Source organism: Rhinatrema bivittatum, chromosome 3 (assembly GCF_901001135.1).
Source record: "Rhinatrema bivittatum chromosome 3, aRhiBiv1.1, whole genome shotgun sequence".
Lineage (NCBI taxonomy): Eukaryota > Metazoa > Chordata > Amphibia > Gymnophiona > Rhinatrematidae > Rhinatrema > Rhinatrema bivittatum.
In genome coordinates this window covers 274,954,861-274,972,417 of record NC_042617.1, presented here as the reverse complement: position 1 = coordinate 274,972,417, position 17,557 = coordinate 274,954,861, and the positions used below count along the sequence as shown (strand labels likewise).

At 48.1% G+C, this 17,557-nt stretch overlaps 1 protein-coding gene across 4 annotated transcripts in view; it reads left to right on the top strand.

The window, feature by feature from the left end:
- Window positions 1-17,557, top strand: part of ITGA7 (integrin subunit alpha 7) — a 169,190-nt gene that overhangs the window by 80,804 nt on the left and 70,829 nt on the right. For all 4 annotated transcript variants that reach the window (XM_029594686.1, XM_029594683.1, XM_029594684.1 and 1 more), the window contains exons 3-4: window positions 13,743-13,822; window positions 14,274-14,529. In XM_029594686.1, coding sequence (XP_029450546.1) covers window positions 13,743-13,822; window positions 14,274-14,529 — 336 coding nt within the window. The remainder of the gene's footprint in view (window positions 1-13,742; window positions 13,823-14,273; window positions 14,530-17,557) is intronic.

Sequence of the window (17,557 nt, the reverse complement as noted above, 5' to 3'; positions counted from 1 at the left end):
ATGCATAATTTTTAATTGGGGGGGGAGGTTGGGAGGGCATATATGGCTGTAAGATTTGCTTTGGTGCCTAATACCTTTGCATTGGCCCTGCACATAGGGGAGAAGAGTCATTCTTTCAGAGCCCTTAGTTTTGTTTTGTTTTTTTTTTCACCTGGAGCTCCTCTGTAATAAGTCCAGTCAGGATCAAAAGCCACACTGTTGTTTACAAAAATAAGTCCTTTATGGTTACTGATTATTGGAAACAAAATCCACAGACAGCACACTATAGCTTACTGCACGTCAATATAGAAAAAACAAAGTCCAGTTGCACGGAAATAATCTTAGTCACCTACTGTAGCAAATGCTGAACGCCCTGGCAGGTAAGCTCTCTGGGTAAGGAACCATCACCTTTGAGCACGCTCCCTAGAACCTGTTTTTCTGGATGCTGATATCTTTTTTTTTTCTTTTCAGTTTCTTTTTGATTCTTTTTCTCTTCCTGCATTCAAAACGATGAGTCTGTGGCTGAGGATTTCTTTTCTCAGTCAGCAGCTCCTCCGGGCTTTCTCCTGTTGGGCAGCCTTCCCTCTGAACTCCCACAAAGGCAGATCCTGTCTCTCCCAACCTCTGAAGAAATCCCTTTGACATGATCTTCAGGAAACGTTGATATCACTCCGGCACACAAAGATGTGACCTCCCCATTCCTGAGGGCCTGGGCACCCCAAGCTTGGGCCCCAGCCACCTCTGCAGGATAGGAAGCAGGGTGGGGCAGTCCTTTCCCCTTGAGGAGACCCCCCTTCACCAGCACCTCTCTCAGCCAGAGAGACCCCCCGAAGAAGAACTCTGAACCACAAGGGCATAGGGGTTTTGCTAAGGTCATGACGCCTCCCACTGGGGTGCGTTAGACCTCTCCTAAAACTTCTGTTTCACTCAGATGTCACCAGAGCCGTAGCCAGGCAATGTGGCGCCTATGGCACCACATTGCCTGGCTGTGCCCTCGCCCATGACACAACAAATCACACCACGAGTTGGGAAACTTTGTTAAATGTTTGTACAGTGATGCTAATGGCCAGTGCAAGGGAATTAGGCACCCTAGGGACCCCATCAAACCCTCCTCACACACAATTAAAAATTATGCATTTATAATAAATTTTCTTGAAAAAGAACATTCAAAGCATAGTCTTCTGAGATAAAAATATCACTTTCAATATGTATATTATATTTACATGCACGGCTGAGGTACCAACCAGAAAACCCTGCAAAAAAGCAAGAGACACTTAGAACTCATTTGGTATTAGGCCTACTGTAATGCATCTTGGGCATTGGCATGAACCTCAGAAAGCCACAAGAAAACAGAATTATAATGCAATTATAAGTGCAAGGTGATGCATATAGGGAAAAATATCCCATGCTGTAGTTACACGGTGTTAGGTTCCATATTAGGAGCTACCACCCAGGAAAAACTCTAGGCATCATAGTGGATAACACAGGGGTCAGGAACCTTTTTGGCTGAGAGAGCCATAAACGCCACATATTTTAAAATGTAATTCCATGAGAGCCATACAATATGTTTAAAACTAAATACAAGTAAATGTGTGCATTTTATGTAAGATCACACTTTTAAAGTACAATAAGTCTCTGAAAATATTACACCAGGCCTTAAGACACCAATACATCTCCTATTAGGAAAACGGACCAAGTCAGGCTGCTATAGAGTCCTACACAGAAACTACACGCCAGCAGAAAACCTCACCTGAATCACGTGCTGTCCCTCACCTAACATAGAATAAAGAGACCAAAACGCATAACAAGAAGCATGCAGACAAAAACTGAATTGGAAACTGCAACAAGCCAGAGTCTCTGTATGCAGTGTAACAAAGGAAAAAAGAAACATCACACATCCTTATAAAACAAATCAAGAAATATAAAATCATCAGCAGTAAAACTGTACTAACAAAAAGAACATATTTCGAAACAGCTGATGAGTGGAATATCCAATAATTAAAACTCATATAAAACATTTCCAGATACCAACAAAATATTTCAAAATAGCAGACACAAAGACCCAGTAATGAAAAATAATAAGGATACAAAAATTTTTTTGCTCTGCATACCTGGGAACGTTTGATATCCAGGTGTCCTGAGATTGTTCTGAATTAGCAGGAGGTGGGGTGGTTTGCTTGGAACTTTCTCCTCTCTCAGTCACATACCAGCGCTCTCTCTCACACTGGCTCTCAATGACACACCTATACACACATGCTCTCAGTCACTCACATATACAAATGTTTTTTCTCTCTCACTTATATAGGCTCTTAATTACACATTTACACACATGCTGTCTATCTTTTCACGCTTACACACACACAGGCTTTCAATCACATAAATACATGCTGTCTTTTTCTCTCACACACAGACTCTCATTCACATGCTTACAAACATGTCCTCTCTTTCTCTCATTTACACACAGGCTCTCAATCACATACTCACATGCTCCCTCACCTAAATCAGCTCTCAATCACACACATACACACATGGTCTCTCTCTCTCATTTAAACACAGGCTCTCAATCACATACTCACATGCTCCCTCACCTAAATCAGCTCTCAATCACACACATACACACATGGTCTCTCTCTCTCATTTAAACACAGGCTCTCAATCACATACTCACATGCTCCCTCACCTAAATCAGCTCTCAATCACACAGACACACCTGGTCTCTCTCTCTCATTTAAACACAGGCTCTCAATCACATACTCACATGCTCCATCACCTAAACCAGCTGTCAATCAGACACAGACACACATGATCTCTCTCTTACTTATACACACAGGCTCTTAATCATACATACACATGATCTCTCTCACACACAAAGGATCTCAATCATACACACATACTCTTTCAAACAAACAGGTTTTCAATTACAAACTTACACATACAGGTTCCCAATGGTAAACTTACATTCATGCTCTCTCTCTCACAGGCAGGATCTCAATCACAGACATACTCTCTTTCACATATACAGGCTCTCAATCATTCACATACATGCAATCTCTCACTCACACACACAGGATCTCAAACACACATGCTTGCTCGCTCATTCACTCTCTCTCTCCCCCTTCCCCCCCCCCCCCGGGAACTCGCGGCAGCAGCAGCCACCTCCCAACGCTAACCTCCTTCATTTTCAGCCCTCGCGGAGGCGAAGGCGGAGTCCCATCGGCCGCGGTTGAAGATTTTCATTTTCCTCCGAACCGCGCTGCAGTCTTCTTCCCGTTGGACACTAGCGTGCCTGCGCGGGTCTTCCCGCGCAGGCACCCGATGCTCTCCACTTCCTCTTCCGGGCCGCGGGAAGAAGAGAGCACCGGCGTGCTCTCTTCTTCCCGCGGCCCGGAAGAGGAAGTGGAGAGCATCGGGTGCCTGCGCGGGAAGACCCGCGCAGGCACCCGATGACTCCAGCGCTGGCACCCGGCTGACACCCGATGACTCCCGCGCAGGCACCCGGATGACTCCAGTCGGCGTGCTCTCTTTCCCATCGATAGCAGGCTGAATTAGCCCTGCTGTCATGGGACTGTCCGTCAGGCCCGGGAGGCGGAGCTTCCTAAGCGATGTCAGAGCTTTGCTCTGAGGCTGCGCGTGGGTTCCCGCGCCGGATTAACAGTTCTCCTCAGTCTGTTTTTCCGCGCGCAGGATCGCACGCGGAGCTTCTATACTCCTCAGTATAAATAACAGATACCAAAAAAAAAAAAAAATGTCTGACACACAACGACCGCCGAGACCCTCAGGATTCAAACCATGTGAATGCGGCAAGGTAATGTCCATTACGGACACACATTCCCTCTGCTATCGCTGTCTGGGGCCAAACCATGACACTGATAATTGCCCTTCATGTGGCCGTATGTCTCCGAGGGCACAAAGAATGAGAGCGGAAAAGATAAGAGTGCTAACACACCTCCGTGAGACAGCTAACAGTGTATCGGACACAAAATCTTCTCCGGGTCCGGGAACTACTCCTCCTCAAACGCAGAGAGGACGTTCCACAAAACATGTTAGCCAACACAAATTAAAATCTAAGAGAAATGAGGAGCGTAGGCACAGGGATCGCCCGCCCTCACGAATGAGATCCTCTTCAAGATCGAATAGCTCCCCCTCAAAGAAGAAAGCACTTACCAAACATTCAAAACAGCCATCTACTGACGCGACTCAGGGGGCAGTGAGACAGAGCGAAAAGGCGCAATCCGGCGCCGTGAAGGACGGCGCAGCTCTCACTGGCGCGAGGCACGCTACTGAATCCCTTCTCAATGCAAACCACGTGAGCCCGACGCACCGACGCGGCGCACCATGTGACTCCGTTCATCCAGTCACGGCGCACCACGGCGCTTCAGACCGCGCGAGCCGGCACGGCTCAATTGTAAATAAAAAATCTCAACGGGGAACCTTAAAGAAACAGTACCCCCTTCAATCGAAAGGCAAAGATAAAAAAATAAAAAAGATTGGGGCAGACAGGGATACACAATCTACACAACCAACAACCTCAGGTCACACAAGACCTGCAGCATATCCCATTCGTACTGTCCCTTTACAGTCACCTCCCCAATGGAACACTACAGAGGAGTCGGACGTGCCCTCTTGTTCCTCCTCCTCTTCCTATTCTTCAATGAGCAGGTCATCTAACCTTACCCATTCCAAATACTCAAAACAAGCATCTTTTCAAGAACCACTCAATAAAAAGAGAAAAATGTCTAAAGATGCTGAACCTGCACAAAATCCTGCCTCTCATGCTTCAACAAGCAACAAACCTCAAATGACAGGGCAAGCAAAAGATGCTTTTCATACGCTGTCATTAGCCTTATCTGGATTTTTTGAAGCCATGCAAACCTCCTATCACATGCCAACATCCGTAGATGCCGAGCGTCAGTCCACTCCAACCCACACTGTAAATCCTGGAAGTCAACAGGACACCTCTCCGAGTCACCGGGGTACAATTACTCTTTCACCGTCACATCACAACCCACGTCTACCACTGCCGCAATCCTCGATACCACATGATGGTACACGGGATGCACAGCATACGTCTAATAGTAATTTATATTCATTAGACACGGATGTGTCTCCTGATTCTTCCACAGGATATCCGTCAGAACCAGAGGAAGCTTCCCAGGAGCCTTATTCTCCTCCGGAAGATTTAACTTACCCAAAATTCTTGGAGAAAATGGGAACGGCTTTAAACATTCCTATCCAGAAGATACCGGATCCGAGAGCAGACACGCTTGATCTGTTAAAAATATTTGATGTGCCAACAGAACCCACTGCATTACCCTCGCATGCAGTTTTGAATGCATTGTTGGAAAAATCATGGGAAACTCCCTTCACAACACAAGCTGTATCCAAGAAAATAGATTTAAAATATAAGATACAAAAATCTCCATATTATTCCACCTCCCAACTACCTCATGCATCGCTTGTAGTTGAATCAGCAATGACTAAAGCACGGAAACAGAGGTTACATTCTACATCTCCTCCTATCAAAGATCTTCGAACCCTAGACGACTTTGCAAAACGAGCCTTTCAAGGAGCAATGTTGGGAGCACGTATAAGTCATCATCAATTTTATTTGGCACAATACTTATTCAATTGTGTACAACAGCTGAAGACGGAACACAACCTGGTAGGAGTCACGCCCCTCCAAGATATAGAAGAGGCCATACGCCATCTGCTACGCACGGTATATGAAAATTTTGATACGACTTCCAGAGTATCAGCAAGTGCCTTGGCAGCACGTAGGCTGGCATGGTTAAAAGCTAGTTCTATACGTGAAGATGTTCACACCAAACTCGCCAACTTACCGTGTCGAGGTGACAACCTCTTCGGAGACAAACTACAAGACACAGTAGCACAACTTAAAGAACAATCGGTGGCGGTACAATCTCTTACTACACCTTCAACGTATAGTACTAATAGACGATACTTCTCCCAATACCGTCGACCTACGTTCCAACGTCGACCATACCGACCATATACCTCTTATCGACCACAACCTTATCAACCACCAGCCAGACAACAAAATACTCAAAACCAGTCTCGACGGGGACGTCCACGTCCACAACGACAACAACAACAACAGCAAACTACGCAATCCAAACCAGTGCAATCTTTTTAGTGATACCCCCGCCACTACCACAAAAAGTCATTGCGGGAGGTATTTCCTCTCACCTACATCAATGGGAGGCCATAACGACAGACCAATGGGTCCTTCACATCGTACAATATGGATATCAAATCCCCTTTCACCTACTACCCACCCTACCACATCCACCACCAAAGAATCATCATCCCCACACGATTCAAATGGAAATGGAATTGACAATGTTATTACAACAACAAGCAATTCAACCTCTTCCCAAAGGGTCATGGAATTCAGGTTTTTACTCCCCGTACTTCCTCATTCCGAAAAAGTCCGGGGATCTACGTCCAATTTTAGATCTACGGGAACTCAACAAATTCGTAGTAAACGAAAAATTCAAAATGATATCTCTCAAATCAATCTTACCCACTTAATACAACACAAAGCCTGGATGTGCAGCATAGATCTAAAGGATGCATACACCCACATTCCAATGCACCCCTCTTCATGGCAATACCTCTCGTTTCGAGCCAACAACAATCACTTCCAATACAAAGTACTACCGTTCGGACTCTCGACGGCTCCTAGAGTTTTCACCAAATGCATGGCAGTGGTAGTGGCACATCTCCGTCAACAAGGGATCATGCTTTTTCCATACCTGGACGACTGGCTATTGGTAGCAACAGATCCCACCACACTTCGTCAAAATCTTTCGGACACCATTCATTGCCTGAACACGCTAGGACTTCAAGTCAATTACCAAAAGTCTCAATTACAACCAACACAGATTCTACAATTCATCGGAGTTATATTGGACACCACCAAACACAGAGTGTTCCTTCCACAAGACAGGAGACTGACCATGAGACAGATATTTCTCCATTTGCGAACGCTTCATACAACATCAGCCCGCCAAATCTTAGTCGCGTTGGGTCACATGGCGGCTTCCATTTACACAGTCAACAACACTCGTCTACACATGCGCATACTTCAATGGCATCTACGACGACAATGGACACAACACTCACAACCTCTCTCTTGGAGGGTAACTCTTACGACACCCATGATCACTCAACTCGATTGGTGGCTCCAGAATCACACCTTGACCAACGGAGCACCGTTTACAGTACTACCCCACAATGCCGTCGTCACCACGGACGCCTCCAAGAAAGGATGGGGAGCACATTTCAATCATCTCCAGACACAAGGCCTCTGGTCGACCATAGAAAGGACTTTTCAAATCAACCTTCTGGAACTCAGAGCGATTCGTTACGCACTACGGACATTTCTTCCGTATTTACATGGCCACAGAGTAATGATTTATACGGACAATCAGGTAGCAATGTTTTATATCAACAAACAGGGGGGAACAGGATCCTGGCCCCTATGCAATGAAGCCATAAAGATCTGGAATTGGGCATGCCAGCACTCCATCTACCTACAAGCAACCTACATTCCGGGCATAGCGAACACTCGAGCAGACAAGCTGAGTCGGGTGTTTCATCCCCACGAATGGTCACTGAATCAAGACGTAGCAGACTCGATCTTTGCAACGTGGGGATACCCGTCCATCGACCTCTTTGCAACCGAACACAATCGCAAAGTGGACAGGTTCTGTTCAGTATGGCCCAGTCAGCTACGACAAACACAAGATGCATTTCTCCTTCCTTGGACGGAACCGCTGATGTACGCGTTTCCCCCAATACCTTTGATCACACGTACGCTACAAAAGTGCATGTTAGATGCGACACAAATGATTCTCATTGCACCAGCCTGGCCACGTCAACATTGGTACACGCATCTACTCCAACTGTCCATCGAACAACCACTCCGTCTACCACCTCGGGTGGACCTACTTTCTCAGGAACAAGGTGCCCTGCTACACCCTCTACACTCCTCTCTGCATCTCACGGCATGGAGACTGAACGGATCCTCCTTACCGAACAAGGTGTCTCCTTATCTGTACAGGAAGTAATCCTGGCAGCCAGGAAACCATCTACAAGACGTAATTACCAATTTAAATGGAAACGTTATGCAATCTGGTGTACAACGGAACGTTTAGACCCCCTATCTTGTTCCCCATCCAGACTACTGGATTACCTTCACACGTTATATGTAGCAGGACTTGCAACCGCGTCAGTACGCGTTCATCTCAGCGCTATAGCGGCCAGACATAGACCATATAAAGGTCAATCAATTTCTCTACATCCAATGATATCCAAATTCTTGAAAGGGCTCAATCACTTGCGACCACCAGTCGTCAAACCTCCAATTCAATGGGACTTAAACATGGTTCTCAATCAACTGATGAAGCCACCCTTTGAACCCATACATACCGCTCACCCGAAATACCTGACATGGAAAACGGTGTTTCTGGTAGCCATTACCTCAGCACGGAGGGTGAGTGAATTACAAGCCCTGGTACATTATTCGCCATATCTTCAATTTCACCCACAAAAGGTGACACTTCGACCTCATCCATCCTTTCTACCAAAGGTAGTAACTCCATTTCATCTTAATCAGTCTATAGACCTACCAACGTTCTATCCAGAACCTCATGCTTCTGAACACGAAAAACTTCTACACACTTTAGACTGCAAAAGGACTTTGGCAATCTACACCTTAAGAACCCAATCGCCATCTCGTCCCTCGCAACTATTTCTTTCCTATAACCCAACCACACCAGAAAAACCGGTTGCGAAACGAACCATAGCCAGTTGGATAGCTCAATGTATCCAATTTTGTCATACCAAACAGAACATCACTTTGCACGTTCGACCAAAAGCTCACCAAACACGACAGGTGACAACCTCTCTGGCATATCTCTCACAGGTCCCTCTTCTGGACATATGTAAAGCAGCAACATGGGCATCTCTCCATACCTTTGCAGCCCATTACTGTCTTCATCAACAAGCCACAAAGGATGCACAAGTGGGTCAATCGGTCCTACAGTCATCACTTTCACTAAAACCAGGGTCGACAGCCACTTAGTCACGCCACGCTACGAGACAGAATCACAAATTCAGCGTGGCAGGGAGCTGTGGACTCCCATGACAGCAGGGCTAATTCAGCCTGCTATCGACGGGAAAGAGCAAGTTTGCTTACCGTAAACGGTGTTTCCGTAGATAGCAGGATGAATTAGCCATGCTGACCCACCCACCTCCCTGGCTATCGACCGATCTACACGATCACGCTTGCTATATCACAGACTGAGGAGAACTGTTAATCCGGCGCGGGAACCCACGCGCAGCCTCAGAGCAAAGCTCTGACATCGCTTAGGAAGCTCCGCCTCCCGGGCCTGACGGACAGTCCCATGACAGCATGGCTAATTCATCCTGCTATCTACGGAAACACCGTTTACGGTAAGCAAACTTGCTCTTCTCCTCCCCCCCGCGGCCCGGAAGAGGAAGTGGTGAGCATCGGGTGCCTGCGCGGAAGAAGAGACCACGCTAGTGTGGTCTCTTCTTCCCGCGCAGGCACCCGATGCTCTCCACTTCCTCTTCCGGGCCGCGGGGGGGGGGGGGGGAGAGAAGAGAGCACGCCGGTGCCGCTGACTCCAGCTGTCCTGCCGCGTTCCGCCCGGGCTGACAACATTTTAAGCCCGGGCGGTGGAGGACCGGGGAGCAGCTGGGTCAGCGGGGAACCGCGAAGTATGGCGACACTTGTCTGCGAGCCAGATGCAGCCCTCAAAAGAGCCATGGGTTCCCGACCCCTGGGATAACACATTGAAATTGTCGGCTCAGTGCGCTGCAGCAGTCAAAAAAGCAAACAGAATGTTAGGAATTATTAGGAAGGGAATGGTGAATAAAACAGAAAATGTCATAATGCCTCTGTATTGCTCCATGGTGAGACCACACCTTTAATACTGTGTACAATTCTGGTCGCCGCATCTCAAAAAAGATATAGTTGCGATGGAGAAGGTACAGAGAAGGTCAAAATGATAAAGGGGAATGGAACAACTCCCCTATGAGGAAAGACTAATGAGGTTAGGGCTGTTCAGCTTGGAGAAGGAACGGTTGAGGGGGGATATGATAGAGGTCTTTAAGATCATGAGAGGTCTAGAACAGATAAATGTGAATCAGTTATTTACTCTTTCGGATAACAGAATGACTAGGTGGCACTCCATGAAGTTAGCAAGTAGCACATTTAAAACCATCGGAGAAATTATTTTTCACTCAATGCAAAATTAAACTCTGGAAATTGTTGCCAGGGGATATGGTTAGTGCAGTTAGTGTAGCTGGGTTTAAAAAAGGTTTGGATAAGTTCTTGGAGGAGAAGTCCATTACCTGCTATTAAACAAGTTGATTTAGAAAATAGCCACTGCTATTACTAGAATCAGTAGTATGGGATATACTTAGTTTTTGGGTACTTGCCAGGTACTTGTAGCCTGGATTGGCCACTGTTGGAAACAGGATGCTGGGCTTGATGGACCCTTGGTCTGACCCAGTATGGCAATTTCTTATGTTCTAAAACAGAAGAGGCCAAGCTGCTATAGATCTCTACATCCAAACTGCACATTAATGGAATACCTTAATCAGTCACACATGCAAAACACAGAGAGACTCTCAAATACAGAATAAAGAGACTGTAAAATATAAATAGAAATGTACAGGCAAAAACTGAACTGGAAACCACAACAAGCCACATTCTATATGAACTGCAACAATGTAAAAACAGAAGCATTACCCTTTCTCATTAAGCAAAATTAGTAAAACCATACCAATAAAAGGAATAATTCAAAACTAATGAATAGAATAGCATTCAATAATTAACAACTCACATAAAAATTTTACAAACATCAATAAAATATTTCAAATACATCAAATAACATCCCATAATTAGAACTCATAAGGTTTTTAAAAAATTGCCGTTATCCATATCTGGGAACTTTTGATTTCCAGAAACCCTAAAATTGTAATGGATTAGCAGACAGAGAGGAAGTGGGGTCAGTCTCCCACACATGCGCGCTCTCTCTCTTCCACATGAATACACACATGCATGCTTTCTCACATTCTCATTCTCCCACACACATGCTCTCTCTCTCCCCCACACACATACACACCTGCTCTCTCTTTCACTCTCCCACACAGTCTTGGTCCCCTCTGCTCTACAAGACACCCCACTCCCCAGGAGTCTTAATCCCTAGCCTCCTCTCCCCACCCAGACCCCCCACTCCCCAGCAGTCTTGCTTTCCAGATGCCTCTCCCATCCCAGAAACCTCACTTCTCAGCAGTCTTGCTCAACAGATTCTCTCTCCTCCCAGACCTCCACTTCCAATCAGTTTTGCTCCCCAGCCTCCTTTCCCCTTCCAGCCCCTCTATTCCTCAGAAATCTTGTTCCCCTCACATCCCTCACTCACTGCAGGTGGCAGGTGCATGATTTCCTTAATGCTGCTCACTCCCGCTGTGATCCCCTTATTCACCTTCCCTGCTCCTGAAGAATGAAAGGATCGCGGCCTTGCAGAGCAGGCTGCTTCCTCCCTCCTGGATGCCGGTCCCTGAATAAAATCATCAGGTGGATAGCTAAAGGTTTTGTATCCCCCGGTTGAAGTCCTGACTCCCAGTTTGGGAAGCCCTGCTCTGCAGAGTCCTGCATCTGGAGTATGGTAATCTGAAAGAACTATATGTGTTAGGGGGTGAAGGGCTGATGTGCACGGAGCAGGAGAGAGAGACCTTGGGGGGATAGTGTCTAACAACCTGAAATCGGCGAAGCAATGTGACAGGGCGATAGCCAAAGCCAGAAGAATAATGGGCTGTATAGAGAGAGGAATATTGAGTAAGAAAAGAGAAGTGATTATCCCCTTGTACAGGTCATTGATGAGGCCTCACCTGGAGTACTGTTTTCAGTTCTGGAGACCGTATCTCAAAAGGGACAGAGACAGGATGGAAGCGGTCCAGGGAAGGGTGAGAAAAATGGCATATGAGGAGAGGTTGAAGAACTTGAATATGTATACCCTGGAAGAGAGGAGGAGCAGGGGGTGATACGGGACAGATCTTCAGATACTTGAAAGGTTTTAATGATCCATGGTCAACAACAGACCTTTTCCATTGGAAGCAATTTAGCAGAACTAGGGGTCAAGATTTGAAACTCCAGGGAGGAAGATTTAGAACCAATGTCAAAAGATATTTCTTCACAGAGAGGGTGGTGGATGCCTGGAATGCCCTTCCGGAGACCTCCAGTCTCAGCGCTATGTAAACCCATATCCTCCATCTCATTCAGATTCAGGACATTTTTTTGGCATGACAGTTAGTACGTTTTTTGCCACAGTGATGTGTGAAGAGGGGGTGGTTTTCACTAAGCCGTCTAGTGGCAGAGCATGCAGGGACTTCTGTACTTGCTTATGTGCTAGGAAACTTTTAAAAAGAAGCCAGTAGTGCCCTTACCCTCTGCAAAGTTGTTAATATGTATGTGAATACAAAAAGTGTCTGCGTGTTTTGCCGCTGCTTTATCTGTAGATGGGCTTGGGTGGGGGAAATTCAAATAAATGTATGTGCTTTTTCTCCCCAACTAGGCCATACCACTGGAACGACCACATTTAGAGTGGTCAATACAACTGCCTGACTGCACTGGGGCTTAGTGACTGGATCCTAGTGGAACCAGGCGGCTATATTTAACCATTCTGTGCCAGACCATTTTCACCCTGAGGGATCTCCTTAGGTTAGCTGGCTAGAACCTGTTGAAAACTGCCTTCCACCTGGCTGAAATAAATGAAGTAAAATAAAGCATTATGATAATAAAAATAAAATGACAAAGTAGAGTAAGGACAATAAGAAAAGAGAATTTCCCAGTTTCTTATGCAGTTTTTTTTTTTTTTTTTAAACCTGGCACTTTTCTCCGGCTCCTTTTCACTTCCAGCTTAGTCAGAACTAGGGCTTAATCCCTTCACCGTGAGCCTTTATTCACAATTAACTGGAAACTTTATCACCTCCCCCATCCCCCCCCCCCCCCATGCCTACTCTGGACATTGCCTTGCACCAGGCTCTTTCCTGAACCCTGCAATCATGCACCTGGCCACTAGGTGTCGCCCTTCAGCAATAAGCACAACTCCCTCCAGTCCAAGGGCCTGTGAGCGCCGTCTCTGCAGCATCCTCAACCCAAGCCGACCAAAGGAGCAAAAGACTCAACTCGGGGATCAGACTAGGGAGCTTCTGCATGGCGGTGCACAGCACTAGACTGAGCCACCAGGCTGGCTCTTTTATACTACCTTTCTCCTCCTCCTTCTTTCTCTTACATTTACATGCACACAGTCTCTCTCTCTCCCCTCTCTCCCACACTCACTCTGTCTTCCTCCCTCTCTAATGTTCTCTTTTTTTCTCCTTTTTGCCAGCAAAGCGCTGATGCTGAGCTGTCAGGGACACTCTTGGTGACTGAAACGGATTGTGATTTTATGTGAATAACCTTCTTCGATTCCCAAAAGCAGAAAACCGATCCTGCATCCCAGTCCCCTTCCTCTGACGCTCCCATCATGGGGACATAAATGGGGGTTGGACTGGGTGGACACACGTCTTCCTTTAACCAAACTAATTCTGTTTCTGCAGCTCCCTGCCCCTCTCCTGCTCTGAGCCCAGCAGCGATGGAGAAAGACGATGCAGTGGTATTTCCTTCGAGTGCTGATTCAGCTTTTGTCTCTTTTTTTCCACTGCAGTGGATGACAGAAAGGAGAGCAAGGAGAACCAGTGGCTGGGAGTCACCGTGAAGAGTCAGGGGGCTGGCGGGAAGATTGTGGTCAGTGTGGGCGTGGCGTCCTCTTGGTGGCGGGAATCTGGGTGCTTGACCAGTGTGGGTTCTTATTGCTGAGGCGTGGAGGCTGCACTCTCTTAATTTATAATATCTGGGGAGACTGGAACAGCGGCTGTCCAGGAGATCAGCAGCAAAGCTGAGGGGGTGAGCTGGGCAGCCATCTCAGTCTTTTGGAGGTGTTTGGAAGATGTGTGTGCATCCATCAGCTGCATTTCTATCACACGGCATATACGCCTTTGCACTGGGATCAGTGGGAGCTGCAGGAGCAGTGTGAGTGGCTGCAGGGGGTGGGAAATGGGACCCCTGATGGAATGAACATGAGATTCTGCACGCTGGGAAGGGTGGGAAGGGCAGAATCGGCAGGGGATTGGGCACAGGAGAGGGGGATGTCACCTGGTGCAGCAGGCAATATTGTAACCTGTCTCTCTTCTCTTAGACCTGTGCCCATCTGTATGAATCACGACAGAGGGTGCATCAGTTCTCAGAGACCCGGGACGTCATTGGCCGCTGTTATGTCCTGAGCGAGGACCTGCAAATCAGCGACGAACTGGACGGAGGAGAGTGGAAGTTTTGTGAGGGACGCCCTCAGGGACATGAGCGCTTTGGCTTCTGCCAGCAAGGGATCTCTGCTGGCTTTACCTCTGACAGTCACTACATCATGTTTGGGGCTCCTGGAACATACAACTGGAAAGGTGGGTTCTGCTCATATGGGGGTGTTGGGGAGCAGGTATTACTGCAGCAGAATATGTGATGGGGTTTGGGGAGTGGAGGGTGGTCACTGCAGCATGTACCAGTCCAGCAGGTTCAGTTAGATCATATGCTGCTGGGTTTTCCATCCCTAAGACACAATGAAAAATATTCAGTCAGACATTCTGAGCGCTGGACGGCATGTGGACGTGCCTGATGGAGATCATTGGGGTTCTGAGTCCCAGACTATGGAGGGAGGGAGATCCCATGTAGTGGGCCTTAGCTAATGAGGGGTCAGTGGGAATGAGTCAGGGAGATGTGCTGGATGGGGTGGGGGCGGAGGAGAGGGGGGGGGGGGTAAGGTTCATGGCTGTCCCTTGTTAAATCACTTTCCCTGTACGTACCTAGATCAGTCCAGACTCCTAGGTTTTGCCTCCCCTCCAGCAGATGGAGACAGAGAAGTTTTGACTGACACTGGCACTTAAGATGAGGTGCCACCTGCAGTCCCTCAATATTTCTCTGTCTCCAGCAGATGGCGGGGGTGCAAAATCTGCAGTCTGGAGATAGATAAAAAAAACAAAACAAAAACAAAGAAAGAGAGAAGATTCATCTCTACAGCCTCCCATGTGATAGTCAGGTCCCGGGTGGATTATCCCCCCTGGTATTTGAGGCAGAGGGGCTAAGGTCGGGAACCTTTTCTTCAACCCTTATCTCCTTGGCGCCTGGCAGGGTTGATACCAGGGGTCCCGGCTCATTTACTCTGCAAGGGGGTGAACAGAGCCTGCTGCCTTTTTTCAGGGAAGTGTTTTCTTTTATTCAGTTTTATAAAAAAAAAAAAAAAAAAAAGGAAAACAATGTCCTTTAGCCAGCAGCGTGCTTTCCGATGCGCTCGCGCCCCTGATCAGTAGAGGAGCTTTCCGGCCCCCCATCTCTCTGGTGGCTCCTCTTTCACTCCCGCTCTGCCGCATTTGTTTGTCGGCCATCACGCATTGCGTGGCCTGTAGATCCTTTGGTGGTGTGCGAGTGTGCCTTTCACACAGCAGCCTGTGCTCCTGCTGCCTTGAGCAGAACGGGGGACAAATCTTTGGAGGGGAAGTCGGTGCAGGTGCTCTCAGACAATGTAACGACAGTGGCGTACAAAAATCGTCAAGGAGGCATCAAGAGCTGGGCAGTGGCCCAGGAAGCCCAAGAACAGATCGGCTAGGTGGAGCTACACTTGGAAAGGCTGGTGGCTTCCCACATTGCGGGGACAGACAATGTCCAGGCGGATTTTCTGAGCAGACATCAGTTGGAGCCCGGGGATTGGGCCTGCCCTTCAGGGAGTAGGACTCTCCAGACACGGGACTGAAGGTCAGTCGAGCCATCGACAAGTTATACCACCAGAGGAGGTTCTGGATCTCCTCAAGGTGCCCAAGGTGGATGCTGCGGTTTTGGCAGTTACTAAGAAGATGACCATTCTGGTCACCGGGGCTGCTGCGCTCGAGGACCTTCAGGATAGAAAGCTGGAGGTGCATCTCAAGAAGATCTTCAAAGTTTCGGCTGTGGGAGCGCGAGCGGCTATGTGTAGTAGTTTATGCTGAGGGCTGGCCTTCGCTGGGTTCAGCAGCTACAGATGAATAGGCCCTTGTCTGCTACTGAATCAGTACAGGTCGGCCGGTTGGAAGTGGTAGTGGCCCACAGTGCGGAAGCGCTTTATGACCTTCTCAGAACTTCCTCCAGAGCCATGGTGGCAGCTGTTTCCGCTCGCAGGCTCCTCTGGCTGAAGAATTGGTCAGCGGACATTTCCTCTAAGATGGAGCTGGGTTCTCTCCCTTTCAAAGGAGGCTTGCTCTTTGGAAAAGATTTGGAGGACATGATCAAATCCCTTGGAAAGAATAAGGTCCATAAGCTGCCTGAGGACAAGCCGAAGTCGAGGAACACTTTCCCCGCTCACTCTCGTTTCCGAGGAAATCAGAAGTTCAGGGCATCAAGGTTGTTAGGATCCTACGTGAGACAAAGCCCCGGTTAGCAGCAATCCTGGAGACAGTCCTTTCACAGGCACCGGTCGGGCAGAGAAGGCATGTCTCAAGGATCTGGGGAAGTTAAATCCTCCCAATGATGTGAGGCGGTTCACTCCTCGGTTCCAGTAATAGGGGGCCGGCTGGCTCTCTTTTACAAGGAGTGGGCCATGATCATGACTGGCAGAGCCCTGCCCTTCACTTTCAATCCACTCAGAGAACACTCCGATCCACGAACACTGGTGTCATTCCTACACCATCACCAAAAATCGCCCACCTAACCTCAACAAGAGAATGATCCCTAACAGTGGCAGGCCCAATACTCTAGAACAGCCTACCACCCCAACTCAGGCTCAACCCCACAACGCAGTCATTTAAAAAGAACCTCAAAACATGGCTCTTCAAAAAAGCATACCCAACTACCCACCCCATCACCCAACACATAAGACATGCCTCCCCCCTCACACCTTCCCCCCCCACACCACCCATCACAGAACCGCATAACCACATAATGTGATCAACCCCAATAACCCAAAAACCCATGATTCTTACTACACTAGATGCGCCATCTCCCACAGTTATTTAATGTAAACCGTTTGACTATTCATGTAAAATGTTGTTATTCCTGTAAACCGGAGTGAAGGCCAGCGCTAAACTTCGGTATATAAAAACAAATAAATAAATCCTACCTAGAAAACGAAGGATGAACCGACGTGCCCGCAAATGCGCAGTAAGACAGCTCTACCGCGCAATGTGCTGGGCGAGCACGTCGGTCTGAGCCAAAAAAATGACGGCGTCCAGTGGGCAGTGGCGTCCAGTGGCAGCGGCGGCGTCGGGAGGCAGCGGCTGGCGGCGGCGTCGCGGTGGTAGCAGCGGCGGCGGGTGTAGGCGGCGTCGGCGTTGAGTGGGCAGCAGCGGCGTCGGCGTTGAGTGGCAGCAGCGGCGGGTGGCGGCGTCGGGAGGCGGCGGCGGCATTGAGTGGCAGCGGCGGCGGCCGGTGGTAGCGGCGGCGCAGGTGGCAGCGGCGTCGGCGGCA